The 19,089-nt window shown below is 34.6% G+C and overlaps 1 protein-coding gene across 3 annotated transcripts in view; it reads right to left on the bottom strand.

Moving 5' to 3' along the window:
• The window catches only part of EPC1 (enhancer of polycomb homolog 1), an 84,068-nt gene extending 74,746 nt beyond the window's left edge, over positions 1-9,322 (bottom strand). Inside the window, exons 1-2 of one of the 3 annotated variants that reach the window (XM_037510475.2) lie at positions 9,263-9,322; positions 8,574-8,765 (exon numbers count right to left, since the gene is read on the bottom strand). In XM_037510475.2, coding sequence (XP_037366372.1) covers positions 8,574-8,576 — 3 coding nt within the window. In that variant the 5' untranslated portion in view covers positions 8,577-8,765; positions 9,263-9,322. Of the gene's footprint in view, positions 1-8,573; positions 8,873-9,262 lie in introns of those variants that run through there. The other 2 variants (XM_037510474.2, XM_037510476.2) reach the window with 2 other exon arrangements.
• Positions 9,323-19,089: the final 9,767 nt, after the last annotated feature.

Below are 19,089 nucleotides of genomic sequence, written 5' to 3'. Positions count from 1 at the left end.
CCACCAGAACTAGTTTGACTGACCAGTTATTCTTATTTTGGTTTTAACCTTCCTTAATTTCTAGAAGATGGATTATAGCTTTTAAAGATTGAGATGAGAGTAACAACATTAAAGTACTCACCTCCCGAATTTTTGCTTTAGTGGCTTACTTCAGTAGTGAAATTTACCAATTCTTAAGCAGAGCTGCATATTAATACTTATGTCCAGATCTTATCCCAGACAGCTAGAATCTTTTGAGATGGGGTGCAGTATTTGGTTTTTAAATCTTTGGGTGACTCCAAGTTCCAGTGGTATAACAGTTTCTTAGGGACATCTTAGGACAGCACAGTCCAATAGAACTTTCTGCAATCATGGAAATTGCTATAGACTGATTTTTATGTTCTGCCCAAATTCATATATTAGAATCCTAACAACTAATGTGACGATATTTAAAGGTAGGGCCTTTGGGAGGTAACTTGGTCATTACTGACCACCCCTGTGAATGGGATTAGTGGCCTTATAAAAAAGACTCCAGAGTGCTCCCTCACCCTTGCCCCAATGTGAGGGCACAGAGAGAGGATGTCCATCTATGCATCAGGAAGCCTGATGCTGAACCTGATGGTGCCTTATTTTGAACTTTCTAACTTTCAGAACTTTGAGAAATATATTTCTGTTGTTTATAAGCCACCTAGTCTATGATATTGCTATACAGACTGAATGGACAAGAAATGTTCCATAAATCTGGTACCTAAGAGAGTAGCCACTAGTCAGGTCTAACTATTGAATTTCTAATTTTAATCAATACAAATTTAAGTTTAAATAACCACATGTGGCTTGGTGCTATATTGGACATCACAGATCTGACAATTTTAGGTCATTTAAATGATCTGAGTCTATTATTATATAGGTGCCAAATGATACTGGAAAATACCAGTCTAAACTGCTCTTGCATGGTTTCTAGTGGCATGGAAGGATAGCTCGAAGTTTATTCTGGTTTCTGGGAATGTTTAGGAGTTGAATTTGCTGATTGTTTTCTATTCATTTATGTTGGCAATTTGTTTCTTGGACTTTATAACTTAACGAAAAAATGAACAAAGGCCTTCAGAACTAAACATTTCTGAAGTCTCAGAGAAGTGAAGCAATTACATACACTATTGGAAAAGATCCTTTTCTCTCCTTGGCACATTATGGTATTTCAACTGGAGGTTGTGACTTTTGTCTTGGAGGATAGAGAGTTTCCAGTCGATTAGGGCAGTAGCTTGAGTTTCAAAGCCAAATATAGGTCATTGGCATGGCACTCTCTCTGAGTCTTATTGAAATCAAGTCCCATTAATGAATGTGAAGCATTAGTGATTGTAGGATAAAATCTTGAGAAAAACTAGAAAATGCCATAGACACAGAAGTCTTTTTCAGATATAACTTGCCATTGAGCACAACTAAGTTCTATTTTTACTTACTTTTAAAAATAATTTGAAAATTATCAATTCCTATTTTTAAAAATGTTTGAAAATATACACATATATGGATCGCAGGCAAATAAATCTCAAATGTGATATTAACGCTGATGTACAAGTAGAATCCTTCCTCAAATTCTTGCTTAGCTCTCACCTTTTAAATGAAACTATCCTGACCACCCTATTAAATTTTCCAAATGTACTTATTCTTGCCAAATATTAAATGACATTCTTTAAAGTTGGCATATTTTAAAGTCAAATATTTATCTTGCCAGGTACCATCTGATTCTCTAGAGCAGTGTCTCAAAGGGTGATTCCTGCAGGAGTAGCCTCAGCTTCATCAGGTTGTTAGAAATGCGACTTCTCCCAAGACCAACTGAACAAGAAACATTAGAGGTGGGATTGAGGTGATTTTGCTACTCACTAAAGTTTGAGATCTACTGATGTAGAGTACATTGAATCCACCCAAAATATTCCAGAGGGTGAAATTTCCATGTATCCCTAAATCAATCAAAATTAAAATGTTATATACATAAAATTCCCCTCGTAAATTCCATACATTCTATCTAGATTTAATGTTATAAATCATGAATTTACCCACTGGAAGTATGTCAGTAGCTGTTCCTGAAGATATGAGACATAGTACAAGTATGCCTGCAGCAAACTGAACATAGAAAAATTCAGATACACCAGATAAATTAAAAGGGCAATTACTTATTTTATGAAAAAATTGTTAAGTTAAAAAATAATTCATTAGAGGACTCATTTAAAGTGATATCATTCTGTGCATTTAAAATGTCAATTTATAGAATATAAATTTACAATATCTTATCTTACAGTATAGCAGAATAGGTAAGTACACAGGCTCTGATTTCAAACTTCCCAGACTCAAAATTCAGCTCTTCAACTTGTTAGGTAATCTGGGCTAACCCTCTCTAAACCTCAGTTTCCCCATCTATAAAATGGGTATAATAATTACCCTGTCTTCAAAGTTCGTGTGAGGATTTAAGGAATTAATAGAGGTAGCATTTGGACTAGAGGTTGGAAGATAGTAAGAATTGTTTTCAGTTTCTACCTTAAATTAGCTGCATCTGTGACCAGAATGGCTCTCATTTTATCACTCAAGAATGTGCATGTGGGGCCTCTCCGGTGGCTCAGCAGTTGAGCGCTGGGTTGCCATCCCTGGCCGCCGGGTGAGGGTCCCACATGGCGCGCAGACCTCTCCTGCCGCCAGCTGCTCCCCTCAGCAGTGTACTTCGGTCCTTCTGCCTGTTCTGTTCCCCACTCTGGCTCTGGTGAATTCTCTCCCCCTCCCGTGCTTCTGACTGTACCCAGTGCTTGTATAAATAAATAAATAAATCTTTAAAAAAGAGCGAGCGAGAGAGAGAGAGAGAGAGAGAGAGAGAGAGAGAGAGAGAGAGAGTGTGTGTGTGTGTGTGTGTGTGTGTGTGTGTGAAGGTCTCTCCTAAACCTGTTTTAATAATTTCAATCACTATGTCAGTGACTGGTTTAGGTATGAGCACAGCCTACAAACCTGGTCAGTGAGCTGTAAGAAATAACATTGCTGTGAGCCTTTGGGAAACAATTTCCTCCCTTATTAAAAGATGTATAAGACAAACTCCTCCTTTTGGAAATTGCTTTTCAAAAGTTTGCATCGCACCACTTTGCTTTTACCTAAGGCCTACACTAGTAACTTGTTTTTGCTAATGGAAAAAAAAATCCAATGAGGTTTTCACAAGACAAAAAGTGAAAATTGCATTCAGTGATTGTTTTGCAGCAGGTTTTCTAGAGAACAGTACACACCTCAGAGCAGTAAGAAGAGTGCTGTCACCAACCTTTTTCCGAGCTCTATACTCAGCTTTCAGCAGCAAGTCACGGTAACTATGAACAGTGTCTTTAAGTATCTGTGCTGTATGTTGATTTATTTTGTGCTTCTGTTAGCAAGATGTATCCTAAGATATCAGAAAGTCTAAGGGAGGTAATATGGATGGTATGCTTAGTGTAAAAACTGGATGTGATTAAGCTGAATATGTGCTTGGTGACTTCAAGATTCTGGTCAGTGAAACAACATTGTACATACATTATTAGTAATTTATACAAGCTGCATGTTGATTGTATTTCTGCTTTTTCTATATGTTAGTGTTATTTAAAATGTATATGTTATTTGGTATGATTTATCAGGTTAATTTTTGGGGGTATGTGAATACTAAATTTTTTTCCACATAAATTAATAATAATTCTTTGCTTTACACCATTTTTACTTATGAAAGTTTCCATTAGGAATACTCAACTTTCAGAGAGTAGAGGACACCTACATTAGGATATGATGTTTGGAGCTGCAGCAGCCATCTTGTAACTGGGAAAATATACTGAAGACATTCTAGCAATATAAAAGAAAGAAATCTAACAAAGAACTTGATAATGATACTGCATTATTGAACTACACCTAGAACTAGCTCGCCATTCGATTACTAATTTAATTGAAACAGTAAATGTCTTAATTTTTTCCCCCACTATCAGGATCTTTGTTAGTATGAAAGCAACTAAGTGACATACTATAGCTAGCTAATATGGATTAATTGGCTCTATGACAAAATAATTAGGTGACTTTGTTCTTGCAGTCACCTTAAACTACATGTAGAGAATCCTTAATGAATAGTTCTTTTTCCTTCAATTTATCTGTATATAACAGCAATCTTAACTTTTGGCTCCATATCTGGTGTACTTAAAGGATTAACTATTAACTAATTATGTAATTATATTATTTTAATAAATTAAAATATTCTTGTGTCAAAACTTTGTTATATATAATCATTAAAAATTACCATACATTTTGAAAGATATTGAATTTCTGATACAATCTTTTAATTCTGTAATTCTATTTCCCTGATTCATTTCACAATTTATATTTACACTGATATTTATTTCATGACAATGTAAGCAAAATGTACAAAATGAAGCTCTACCACATTTTTAGAAAGTTTAAATTAAATGGACCTTACAAGGGCACATCTAAAATTTCTACTACTAGAGTGATCTTGTTTCTCTTCTCAAACAAATTAAGTTCATGTTTTACTTCTCACTTTAAAACAGAAAGTTGTACACTGTAACCATCAATTTATGTGGCATCTATTTGGGCTATTACATAACACATGAGGGTTATTTCCCCCTTGATGTGAATATTTGGTACAACAGGACTCTTGTTACAGTCTATATAATCAGATTTAAATAAAAAAAAATTATTCCAGTAATCTTATTGGCCTTCTTTCCAGTGTGAACCTCCCATGTCTAAGACCTTAGAATTTCAAATAGCTGTAGAACTTTGAAACTTATGGGGCTATAAACTCCATGAAAGCAGAGGTCTTTGTCTCTTTTTCTTAATATTGTAACCCAGAATCTTAGCATAATAGCATTTAATAGAAGGGAGGAAAATTTACAACAAACAAACCCCTAAATAAAAATAAATATTGAGCAAGTCAAGTACAATGTTCACCTTTCATAGTTTTAAAAAGAAATCATTTTCTTGGTTTTATTTTCCCTTTAGAATCTCCATTTGAGAATCTTTTTGGAAAGCTAAAAAAAGTTATAACAAACACCTATTTTCTTGTAGTTTTTTCTTCCTTTCCTTTTTAAAACCACACTGGGGTCAGTCATTAATCTGTACAGGTTTATGGACAGTAATGGTATGTCTAAGAAATAGAAGAGGCAAATATTTATAAGAAGTGGGTGGAATTAGAAACACACACTTTCAGGTCTGTATTGAAATTGGTTTTCAGAGGGCAAACTTTTTAGCTTTTCCTACTTTTTCTTAAAAAGTTCATTCCAATGTATATTAGTTAGATCCTTGCCAATATTTTCAGCATTTTATGTTAGGTAATCTTATTATCTCTGTAAATATTTTTTCCCTTTGTTACCTCATCCTTCCTAACAGGTTGGGATAACTTGAAAATTTCCTCAATATTTAATCATACAATGATTAAAAAATTAGAAAATTATTTTGGTTTATTACATTAAGTCTTAAATAAAAATTTCCAGTTTATTTCCAGTTTATTTCCAGTTTATTGACCAAGATTCATAATTTCAAGTTAATTTTTCACAGGTTGGTTGTCGAAAATTTGATTTACAGATTATCCATGTCTTGGCATCATTTATTTCTTCTTTATGAAATCTGATTTTGGTCTATTACTACTCATTGACTCCTCCCCCTCTCCATTAGAAGGATGGTCAGGGTGAAAAAAATGATATATTTTAATATAGTTGATTATGGCACATACTAGTATCTTTGATAAAATAGTATGCAAGAAAGAAATAAAAGTGTATTTGTTGACTAAAACAATATTTCAAAATATTTAAAAAATATTTTTGATTGTTCACAATCTAGTAACTGTCACTATGGAAAAATGAGTACACTATTTACTACATACATAAAAAATTTCATGATAAAAAGTTTATTCCAATAATTCTTATTATAATTACACCAAACTCATGAACTAAATACCTACAAAAATGCTGTCAATTAAAAAAAAGAATTAATGTCCAAAATATCAAGAGTTAAAATAAAGCACAAGGTGAATTTAAAAATGGAGAATAATATAAAATAATGAATTGCTTCTGCCTCATAGATTTAAACCTCTTTGCTAACATCATGATATGAGTCACATATAATAGAATATCCTTAATATAAATATCTATGGATAATTTTGAAAAGTGAAGATTTAACTATAATGGTTACTTCATAATCAATGATGTAATAGTCAATGATGTAGGAGAACAAAGAGCATTGCATAGCTACATATGGACTTTTCACAGCATCAGTTTGTTTTTTTAAAAAAGGAGTTACATTAAATAAACATTTTTAGTTTTTACAAATTAAAATGAAAAACATCCCCAGCTAAATAACAATATTTTAGCAAAAAACATTTGGGAAGTATATTTTATTTGGTAGATCAACTTCAGAGAACTAAGCTCACTAGCATAACCAGAGGGTTAAAGAACATATTTACACCTGCAGTATTTTAATCTATAAATAATCTATAATGTCAAAACTAGTCTTCATGTGAGCACTTCAATCTTATGAAGAGATAAAATGTTAGTGAATAATTTCAAATTTTAAACATTTCAAAATTTCATAGTACAGACAAAATATAAGGCATACTACATAATTGTTTGTGAAGTTCAAGGAAAGGGTCCTATACAGATAGAGCTTAATGAGACAAAAATCAGAAATTCATTCCTAGTCATTTTCACATATTATAATACTTCACAATTTTAAATGATTAAAAGGTGAAATTAGCATTTGCATATTTCAAAGTGAATAAAAGCAGTAATAACTCCAGAAAAATCCATTCTCTCAAGAAATATCTCCATTCATTTGTATGGAAAGGTGGTCTAGGTTACTATTTCATTTTCTTGTATTTTATTTGGCAAAGAAAATGTGTTTTTAGGTTCAACTACTTGTTTCTCCCACTTTCTTTTTGAATGAAAGACATATTTACTATCTTTATAAACAACTAAAATATCAACAGAGATCAGGAAAACCTATGTCATTGTAATACATTTTTGTTCTTGTGAGGCTTTGGGCCTAAATCCCATATTCTCTATTCCGATAACTTTCCATAAGAACAAAGGTGGAAAAGATTAATCTTGCATTTAGATATGTGAACACTGATATTTTTAAAGTTAAAAGCAGTTATGTGTATATATGTCTCTGTGTGTGTGTGTGTGTATATATATATACACACACACACACATACACTTACATACACACATATATTTTAATTATCTTATTCTAAAATATATGTTCATTTTAAAACAAGGATAAACATAAATTCAAGTGAAGTATCATTTCAAAATAAAACAAGCAATAATATAAACATTATTATAGGCCAAAGTATTGGAACATTTCCAGGAGAAAGTTAGGATAGTTATTTAAGTAATCCCTAGGTTCAAAATAAAATTCAACTTTTACATGCTCAGTGAACTAAATCTCAAATGTTCTGTGAAATTGAGAAGACATTAACATGTTTGATATTGCAATATATAAAGAAAATGCAAAATGTTATTGAGGGAAGAGAGATTAAATTGATCACTTATTATTGAAGAATTCTGATCTAAAGATAATCAGATCAGATCAAACACAACTGCAAACTGCATGCTTGTCCCTGTATTCCCTGGACTGGATGTGACGACATGTCTGCCTTCACCCATAGTTCACAGAAAATATTTAAATAATATGACTAAATAATTTCCTTTCACCAAATTAAACTTTCTTTAAAGAAATAAAGGAATAAGGTAACAGATCAATTCTTGCCCCACCTTTTTTTCCTCCTTTTTCTTTTAGTGAAACTGACATAAATTGTTGAAGAGGACTATAGCGCCACCAACACAGATCAATGCAAAACAAAAAAGATCTCCCACCGTGTGCAAAAAGAAAAAAAAATTAGAAAAATGCCCAAAATTACAAGATGTCTCCCAAATGCACCTTTTTTGAAGAAAAACAAAATAGATTGCAAATATAGCTAACGAAGAGCTTCAAAGAATTAATATTAGAGAATACAAGTTTAGATCTGATTAGCAAAAAAGATCCACTATTTAGTAACAGCCATAACTTAATAAAAACCCGGTTATGTCAATCTCCACCTTCATTATACCAAGGGCAGCTTTTCTGTAGTTTGTATTCAAGTAATCCATCAAGAATCGTGGTTACATTAGCTCTTAAAAAAAAAAAAACCCAAAAACAAAAAAACCAAACAAGCCTACATACATAGTTTGCCTGCTGATAATTTAGTCCTCGACAAATTAGGTAATACATAATTTTTATAAAGAGAATATGCACATATTTGGCATTACAAACACTGCTGGCACAAAACAAGTCCATCTTGAAATAGATGAGTTCCCCTGTAGTTCACAGTAATTAAAGTATAATTTGTGTTACAAATATTTAGCTTTAAGAATGAAAAATAACTACTTTTTTTCTTTTGGTAAAAATTAACCAGACAAGATGAAGAGGAATGTGCAGAGATCAAAGCTAAAGAAAAATACAAAGATTGGTTTTGTTAGAAGAAACACAATGAAAATCCTTTTTATCTGGTGACTCATTCAAAGATTTAATGATATAAATGTTGAAAATTACAAACTTACCATTAGTGTAGGCAAAGAAGAAGCCAGTTCTTGAAAAATAATTGTAACAATATAGCCTGGATACTTGTGTCCCTAGAAACAACAGCCTCCAGGCAGCATATGGATCTTCAAACATCTTTAAAATATTTGGTAAATAAAAAGTGATACTTTCTTCCATGATCAGTGACTGAATCGGGTGGCTTGCCCCAGGATCTGTGGGCGTTTGAGAAAAATCGGAGAAATATCCACGGAAGATTAAAAGCAGAGGAGGCAGCGGCAGCCAGAAGACTCTGGGGTTAATAACTTTGCGATGGCAAGCAGGCGTGCTCTGATTGGTTAGGAGGGCTGTGTCCCTACAGTCTGCACTATCCCCCGCTCCCCCCGCCTTCTGCAGCTCGGAAAAAAATGCAGTGTGTGTGCCATTTTACACTGGGCTTTTAAAAGCACAGCCACCCAAACGACAAAAGTCTAAGCACGCTATTAAGTGACACTGCAAAACAATAGCCCCCACGACTGCCTCTTAGCGCAGGAAAATGCCCTTTAATACGCCTTAAGGAACACTCATTTCTTTTCTGTGGGTTTTTAGGACTATGTCCTTTTCTTAAGCAGATTGTTTATCACTTCGCAAACGTCAATATGTAATTTGGATATAAATATGGCCATTAAAAATTTTTCAACAAAATGTTTTAGATTTGACATCATTAACGTACCTAAAAAAAGCCAGTCATCCTTGCACAAAATTCAGGACTCCTTTATCTCGGTGAGCTTTACTTGGAAAAAAAAAAAAAAAAAAAAAAAACCACACCAGAATTTGTTAGTCATAATTATTAGCATGTGTGCAAAAAAAGAAAAGTAAAAGGATGATTTTAGTGCTTCAATTAAAAGCAATCGACTTACTTTTTTTCTTCTTAAAAATGCTGTTTCAAAAACCTTTACTGACTGACAGAATTCTACCACACGCCTTATAAACAAAATGGCTGTGGTACTGAAATTTTTTGGATCCTCCCACTGTGCCTCCTCCTGGCCTCCAGGAAGTGGTAAAAATCCAAAATAAATACAGTACTAAAAGTACATCGTCCAATCTGAACTCTGGTGAAATCTTTGGTAAGGAAATCTTAAAAATGTGCTGCTTTTATTAGTTAAAAAAATTGTTTTGAAAAGAACATCAATCACTAGAGATTTACTTGACTGTAATTTGAACTTCCTGCTTTACATATTTATAAGGTCTTTCACCTACCTTGGCAAGCTTTCAAATTAAGTGGGTTGGGAAATTTAATGCTCTGTTACTGGTTGTGAGCTGAGTCAGGTAAATTTGGTGATTGCAACTGGACTTTTCAATAAAAATGAAGTCTAAAACTTAAAAAGATGTAATGTTAAATGAATGATTGATTACTAATGTAAGTCACAAAAGTCAGCAATTTTTGAAAGGTGTCAAATACTGCATATATGTGTTAATTGAACACATTCAGCATAAAATTCTTTGCCAGCTACATTTCTAAGGAGCCTAGAATAGAACAAGGCTTAAAGAAATTGGATGAAGAAAGAGTTGGGGGTTTTCCTTCATTCTTTAAGAACTCCTTTATCCCCTCAACATACACCCCCACGATACACACACGTTTGTTGGTCTGGTATCCCTACTCCTGTTTGACCTTTAATACCTAATGTTCTTAGAGAGCTATAGTGAGAATGACTGTATAATTTATTGTCTAAACCAGGACATTTTAAGAATGAAAGGGGATGTATTACAAATTATGGAACAACAGGAATAATCAGGGACTTTCCATAGTAAACCAGTACATAGAAGTCACTATGTTATTCAGTGTGACCTCTTTGGACTTTTGCCAGAGAGAGGTCACCTACAAGCTTGTGTCCTAGGTCAATTTAGATAGACCTGAGCTACATTCCTTCTGTAGGCTATATCTAGAAGCTCTTGCTCTACTGTCAAATAAAGTAGACAAAGAAAAACTTGGCTTCACATATATTTAATGAACACTCATGGTAAGGAAAATAAACACCCATTTTATTTTACAATTTCACTAGTAGTAATCTGATAAGAGTAATATTTGGAAAGAACAATTACAATCAGGAAAACATCCTTAAGAAATCATCTAATGAAGACAGTAGAGTAAAATTCTTGAGAAATTTTTAAGCAGTTTTCATTCTTAAAAAAAAGTCACTAAATGCCATTTTCATTACCTTTGTCTTTTTTTTTTTTTTTTTTTTTATAGAGGCATGCTTTATTTATTTTATTTTGCTGGTTTGTTTGTTTTGTTTATACATGCACTGGGTACAGTCAGAAGCGCGGGAGGGTGAGAGAATTCACCAGAGCCAGAGCGGGGAGCAGAGCAGGCACAAGGACCGAAGCACACTGCTGAGGGGAGCAGCGGGCGGCAGGAGAGGTCTGCGTGCCATGTGGGACCCTCCTCCGGTGGCCGGGGAGCAGCCGGGGATCGAACCGGCGCCGCAGAGGCCGCGGGCAGCTTCGCAACCCAGCGCTCAACCGCTGCGCCACCGGGGAGGCCCTACCTTTGTCTTTTTATCACTCCAATTCTGTACTTTTCTTTTGCCATTTCTTGCATATCCATATATGTATGTAAACATACATACAACTATATGTATAATTATATATACACACATATGTATGCACACACACATATTTTAATTATAGATTAGATTCCTCTGTGTACTTTCTAGAATATACATACATTTTCTTCAGAGATTTTGAGACTATATTCATGATAAACATGATTTGAACATCTTTTGTTGTGGTAAAGGTAAAATGTAGAGTAAGAAGTTTTGAAAATATTTTTACTGAAAGACATAAACTAAACTCTCATATTGTTTATTCAAGTAGTTCTTGTGAACTTGGACTGTGTTAGGCATTATGCTTGATACTATATATATATATTAATGAACAAACCGTTTATCTTCTCCCTCATGGAGCTCACTGAGTAGTGGGAAATAGAAAAGGACCCAAACAAATATATAATTGCAAATTATGATAAATGGTATTAAAGAAACAAATAGAGTACAGTCTTAAAGAATAACAGGCAGAGAAACACATAGATTAGGTGATAAGGAAGAGTGTTTCTAATTTGGTGACAATGAAGCTAGACTTGAAGGATAGGAAGGAATCAAACTTGACAAATAGCTGAGAAACAGAAAACCAGGAAGAGGTTACAATATGTGCTCAGGCCTCTGAGGCAGAATGGAGCTTGGAGTATTCTGGAAAATGAGGCCAATGTCTGTGTAGATAATTGGGAAAAAAGAAAATGACATCAAATAAGATTAAAAATATAGTGATCTCTTGCAGAGAGTTGCAAGTTACAGAAAAGATTTCCATATCTAAGCAACTGTATTCAAAGAGTAAAATGTTGAAATTTGAGATTTTGAAGGTTTTAGTGATGATAAGATTCAGAGAAGTGTGGTTAAGTGGAGAAAATAACTCCATGGTAATTTTGAATGTACTTAGTTGCATCATAATGTAAAAACCCACATTTCATCTGCATACATATGGGCATTGATTACATCTCTTCATAAATAAATATCTAAGATCATAGTAGTAAAATGAAAAGGAAGAATTCGGGCAACTATTTGCTTCAATTGTCTGCTTCTCTTTCAGTATATAGATCTTTTAGTAATATAGATTTTGGTACTTTTTATTTAAAAAAAAAAACCCTTACATTTCAAATAAATTGAACAAAGCTCTATTAGCACTTAAGAAAACAAATGAGGCAAACCATTATTCAAGCTAGAATTTCACATAACTGGATGAAAAACAGTCATTCTTTTTTTGTTAGCATACCAGAATCATATGTACTCATGAACAGAAATTTGATAGTAATAGAAATAGTAATAGTTTTGATAGTAATAGAAATCTCTAAATAAATCTAATTATGAAATAATTAGGTATGTGGTTTTTAAGATCTTTACTTAACAGCACAGTGAGATAAAGAAAGGTATGTTTTTAGAATTCAGATTTTTTTAAATGGTCACTCATTTGAACAATTTTTTAAAAAAGATTTATTTTATTTATTTATGCATACAAGAACTGGGGTATAGGCCAGAGGTGCGGTGGGGTGGGGGATAGGTGAGAGGAGTCACTAGAGACAGAGTGGAGAGCAGAACAGGCAGATTGACTGAAATACACTGCTGAGGGCAGCAGTGGGCTAAACAGGAGAGGTGCATGTGGGTTAGCTCCCTGGCTGCCGAAGGCTTCATAGTGCTGAGACTTAACCCCTTGTGCCACCAGGGAGGCTCCTAGAGTTCAGATTTTTAAAAATAATTTTAATGTAATAATATGATAGTACCTCATAATAAAATGTAACATTTTCACAGTGAAATTTATATTAAATTGGGTAATCTTTAAGTAGCCCATATCAGTTCTGTTCAGCTTTTGCCACCAAACATATACCACAGCATGCTTTTGAAAAACTTTCAGTTTTCAAAGGTTTTGCGAAATCATAATTGTAGATAAGGGGTTGTGGATCTGTAGACTTTACTTCTGTTCAGGTAGTTTAAAAAAAATAACTTAGTTTAAATCAAAGTTAATAATCCTAATAATTATCAACAAAGTTACAATTTAGAAATGACCAGATTATCATTTGTGGGCCTTAATGGATTAATATACATTGTGTTGTTAAATTTTCTTTGTTATTTGTGTGGTTATAGAAAACCCTTCAATTTTTTTCCTTTATTATTTCCCCCTTTAAGAATAGTGAAAAGTTAGACTTTTACATGTAAACATATTTTAAAGCGGTACCTTACTAGACTTCTATTCCAAATGTTTTAATATTGTGTTTAGCAGAGATTGTAAGGATGTTTTTCTCAGAAATCATTATCTATTGTGGGGTGATTATAGATTGCATTTATCCATTCACAGTGAGGTGGCATTTTCAAGAAAGATCATTCTCAGAAGCAGTCTGTAACCTTTGATATGATAGAGATTTCTCCCTGACTAACTAATATCTATTGTCCCAATCCTACTAATAAAATCTGATTTTATTTTGGATTTGCCTCACAAAGCTGTTTACCACAGTTTTATAAAGTGAGTTTTAAGCCCAAGTCATTTGGTGGAGAAAGGCACAGAAAGGGGCTGACTCTGGGTAGAGTCATTCGCTCTTGGCCTCCTTCTTCTTCCTGCTTGGAGTGAGGTCACCACACCTGGGTGGAGTCATGAGTTATTTTGTGACAACCAAGGGGAGAGATCAAGGCTAAGAGTAGCTGAACAGAAACAAGGAAGCTGAACATAAAGAAGAAAGCTAACCTCCATGCTCTCTAGGCCTTTTTTTAACGAGAGAAATAGAAAACCATTTATTTGTTTAAAGCCCTGTTCTAGGGCGTCTCTTTCTCATAGTTAAATGCAATTCTTAGCTCAATTAGAGTGAGTAATCTTCAAAGTATTTTCCCTGTTAAAATCAGCCACTTAAATTGCTGTGTAAAACTAAGAAGGGAACAGGGTATTTATGGATCAAAGAAATCTTCTGTCTTGACATGGATTGTGGTTACACATATATGAGGTCTGTTTATATGTATGCATGTGTATTTGTCACACATATATAAAATATTGTATGTAAAAATTCTTGAGCCATATATTGATTAGAACACTGAATGTATTTTTATTGTATGTACATAATTTCTTAAGTAAAGAAAGCTATTTTAATATCACCCTGTAGAGTAACAGGATATGATAACTTGAATATATACTTTGTAAAAGACTTAGACACAATTAAATATTGAATATTTTTTAAATTTTTCAATAATCTTTTTATTGTGAGTGCCTAAGACTACTACCCCTTTCTCTCATTAAAAATAGTGTTCTTATCAAAACTAGCAGGCTAATCATAGATCTATGATATGTAGCAGGAGAGAGGGAGTGAGAGGGATCAAGACAGGGAAGAGAAGAGCACAAGGGAGTATGGTTCATGGGTGGTGGGGTGGTGGAAGATTTGTTGGGACTACACCTGAGTGAAGATCAAATATTGCACAAAAATGAACAATATAAGAAAATAAAAAAATATTCTTATATTTATGTTTCCCTGAAGTCATGTTGCTTACACAAGTGTTCTAGAGCAGCTTATTCCATCATTGTTCACGCTCAATATTCTTTTTCTTGTATTTTTTTATTTGGCAGCCAAATGCAATCCTTCATCAAGAAAAGTCATCTTGGGCCTCCCCTGGTGGCGCAGTGGTTGAGCGCTGGGCTGCAAGGTTGCCTGCAGACTCTGCAGTGCTGGTTCGATCCCTGGCCATCGGCAAGAGTCCCACATGGCACACAGACCTCTCCTACCGTACCTGCTGCTCTCCTCAGCAGTGTATTTCGTCAGTTTGCCTGTTCTGTTCCCTGCTCTGGCTCTGGTGAATTCTCTCACCCTCCTGTGCTTCTGACTGTACCCAGTGCTTGTATAAATGAATAAATAAAATCTTTAAAAAAAAAAAAAAAAAAAAAAAAAAAAAAAAAAAAGAAAAAAAAAAAAGAAAAGTCATCTTCATTTTATGAACTTAAACCTTAGGTGACCTCACCTCTCACTCAAATTTCTCACTCTTATATAGCTTACTAGAATTGTAGGCTATGTGGTAACTGACCTACTGTAGACCTAGTGGCTACGAAATGGTCAACCAGTAAAACCCTGGCCTGGAGTTTTCTTGTAGTATAATATAGGAGGTGTTATAGAAAAAACACAACATAGGGGAGTTTTTCATCTAATATTCATCATGAAAGTTATTCTTTTTGCTATTAGAAAAAAGCAGGACTGTATAGAACTCCTTCCCCGCCATAAACTCCCTTCCTCTTACTAAATTATTCTTGCACACTAAAGGATAATTATTGAAAAATTTCATCAGAGGTCATAATGCTTAAAATTTCAGCATTATGTGGATTTATGGGTAAAAGAGGAACTGGAATACCTATAGCAATAGAAACACAATTGGTAAAGTATGAACTGTGAGCAATTACAGAAAGACAAGAATTTTCTGTAAGAGATCATTAAGACTTCCATACAAGAAAGACCATTTACTGTTATGGAACATGAATCATTATTGGAAAAAAGAGAGTCAGCAAATAATTCAAGCCTAGAATGACAAAGGAAGAGGAGTTTAATAGAATCAAATCATAAATAATTTCTCTAGCTATATCTAGTTAAGATACTTATAATTCCCTAGTGTTGGGGGAGAGGGAGCTGATGTGAATGACAAATCTACATGGATAGTATGGCATTTTAGCATTTAGTCAGTTATTCTTAACAAATCCCACTCCTTTATATTATATTGCATTAAAAGAAAACCAGTTTAGGGCCTCCCTGCTGGTACAAGGGGTTAAGCACAGCACTGTAAAGCTATCCACAGCCACTGCAGCATGAGTTTGATCCCTGGTCAGGGAGCTACCCACATGGCGCAACAGACCTCTCCTGGCTTGTCCACTGCTCCCCTCAGCAGTGTATTTCAGTCAATCTGCCTGATCTGCTCCCTACTCTGTCTTTGGTGAATCCTCTCACCCCCCACACCTCTGGTCTGTACCCCAATTCTTGTATGCATAAATAAATCTTTAAAAAAAGAAAGCCACTTTAAATATTGCTACAAGTTAAATTTTTAGATTGAATAGTTCTCCACTGACACATGTAATAAAAATTCTGGTGCTAAGAGTAGGTGGTATGGGGAAGCAGCTCCCCATAAGAAATATGCTTTTACAAAACGTATTCCTATAGAACCATACACAGAGGGACCTTTTAAAATTTTGCTTGAAAGGTAAAAGAGGATATTCTTGCAAAGCAAGATTGCCAGTGTAATGATTCATTCAACTTTTTCACCAATGGAAAAAAGCATCATTTGATATATGTGTCACATAAATATGTATATTTATAATCAACAGACTATTTTTTTTTTTAAAAAAAAGATTTATTTATTTTTATACAAGAACTGGGGTACAGGCCAGATGTTCGGGAGGGTGAGAGGATTCACCAGAGACAGAGCAGGGAACAGAACAGGCAGAGTGACGAAGCACACTGCTGAGGGGAGCACTGGGTGAGACAGGAGAGGTCTGCCGCACCATGTGGGATTCTTGCTGGCTGGCTGGGATTGAACTGGCACTGCAGAGGCTGTGGACAGCTTCACAGTGCGGTGCTCAACCGCCTGCGCCACCAGGGAGGCCCAGATTATTATTTAATGTTAAATGTAGCTTTCAGATTTTCTTGTTGATAACAGTAAGTATAGACAAAGTTACCTTTATTCTTTTCTTGTATATTCTTTTCTTCTATTGTGTTTCTGTTTTTCCCAGATGGTAAAAGTAGGTCACTTAAACTTATTATCAGTTATTCAGAAAATATGGAAATGTGTAATAAAGAATACACTAAACTTGTAGTCTACCTTCTCTAAATCTCTTTCTAATGTTTTTCCTTTACTTTTTGTGTTGGCAAACTCTCAGGATAAAGAGTGCCAAATCAGTGATCCCTATTACATAACTGAACAAGTGTATATAATAGTAGTCACAAAAATAACTCAGACAAAAGTGATTACATAATTAACACAATTGTACTTTTTTGATAAATGGTAGAGTCTTTTAAAGAGGCATTAGAAAACTGTCTCCCTTCTATAGTTCCAAATTGTGAAATCACAAGTGTGTAAGAACATAAGTAGAGACTACTTTAAATGAAATAATCAAAATTGCTTACTTTCTTCCTAATCTTTTTTTTTTTTTAAAGATTTATTTTATTTATTTATACAAGCACCGGGTACAGTCAGAAGCACAGGAAAGAGTGAATTCACCAGAGCCAGAGTGGGGAACAGAACAGGCAGACTGAAGAAGTACACTGCTGAGGGGAGCAGCGGGTGGCAGGAGAGGTCTGTGCACCATGTGGGACCCTTGCACAGCAACAGGGGATCAAACCAGTGCTGCAGAGGCTGCGGGTAGCGTCGCAGCTCAGCGCTCAACCGCTGAGCCACCAGGGGAGGCCCTTTCTTCCTAATCTTTTACCAAGATCATCTGACCTGAATGAATGTAGTGAATAAGGCTGCAAGGGAGGGAGTAGAAATTAAAGAGAAGGGCATGAAACATCCTTCTTCTACACAAGAAAAGATAACCAATAGGCAAAAATGAAGGTATGGGTTTTCTGGAGGATAAGGGAGAACAGATATTAGAAAAGGGGAGGGAAGCATAAAATAATATGAGATGGTGCCAGAAAATTTATATTAAAATTCAGGTCATTTTCAAAAATGCAAAATGGCACTATTAGCAATTGTATTAGAAAACCAGGTTGGACTATATAGGAAAAAGCAGGCAATATGGTCCTTTTAGATAAACTTTAAGAAACAAATAACAGCCTGGTGACAATCAACTACTTACTACCTTTACTTATCTATCTATCTATCTATCTATCTATCTATCTATCTATCTATCTATCTATCTCATTTCAAAAGGACAAATTCACCAGGAAAAGGAGAAAGAAAAAGAAAGGAACCAGCATAGACACTGGAAGGCAGTCTTAGGACGACAGCTGCATTTTTGAAAGGGGTAGGATTACGAAAGAGATGCTTGCAGAGACACATGCAGGTAGGAGAGCTGCCCACCTAAGTTCTTGATATTACTGTTTTAATTTTTGATTTTCTATTATTTACCTCTTACTGATTTTCACTAGCAAATGGAAATTCCGTGTTGCTTTTTTTTTTTTTTTTTTAGCTTCACTGAAGATTTGTTAAAGAGATTGCTTATCTAGGAGTCAGTTTAAATTGTTGATGAGACCAAGATTGGGATTCATTCATCTTAAGAGTAAGTTAGAGGTACCCCAATCTAGGCTCCAAACATCCCTCTCAGAACTGGTATTAAAGATGTGTGCTACTGATTTTTATTTTATAGTTTTTAAGGCAAAATATGGCATGTTGAACTCCAGTGACTTGACCTTTCTCTTGCGACTGTTAAAATGTTAAATGTGTTAAAAATGTGTTCAATGTCATAATAGAAGTCTTAAAATGTACTTTTCACTTAAGCCATTCACATTTTAAAATCAGTTTACTCTGTCCATGCCACATATTTGGCATGGACAAATCAATACCTCAAAACAATTTACAAGCCATAATGTGAAGGGTACTTAAATTAAAAGCAAGGCTAATTTCTTTTCAACTTTTTTTAAAATAGAGGTAACAGTGTTTACAACTGTAGGATCACAACTCCTCATATGCAGTCAGCACATCACACCCATCACCAAAGTATGCATAGCCCTCCACTAGAGTCCATTGTGATTCTCCTCATTGTGACCCCGCCTTGTCTTGCAGCCTCAATTCCATACCCACATTTCTTGTGTTTGTTTTGACTCAGTTTTGTCTGATCCTGCTTTGTTTCTCTATTTTTCACAGATTATTACAGGGCAGGGAGAGGGGCAGCCCAAACCCGGCAAACCTGCCTATTCTAAATGGGTTCTGCCATCTGCCGCATCAACACAAAACATAGGAGACTTTAATGAGAAGGAACTTTAATACAACTAGGAAACAATACAGGAAAGGCAAAGAATCTAGTTTCTAAATCAAGCACCCAAAGTTACCAGTCCCT

Source organism: Talpa occidentalis, unplaced genomic scaffold, assembly GCF_014898055.3.
Source record: "Talpa occidentalis isolate TD23 unplaced genomic scaffold, MPIMG_talOcc4v2.1 talOcc4.14, whole genome shotgun sequence".
Classification (NCBI taxonomy): domain Eukaryota; kingdom Metazoa; phylum Chordata; class Mammalia; order Eulipotyphla; family Talpidae; genus Talpa; species Talpa occidentalis.
This window is presented reverse-complemented; position numbering and strand designations above follow the sequence as displayed.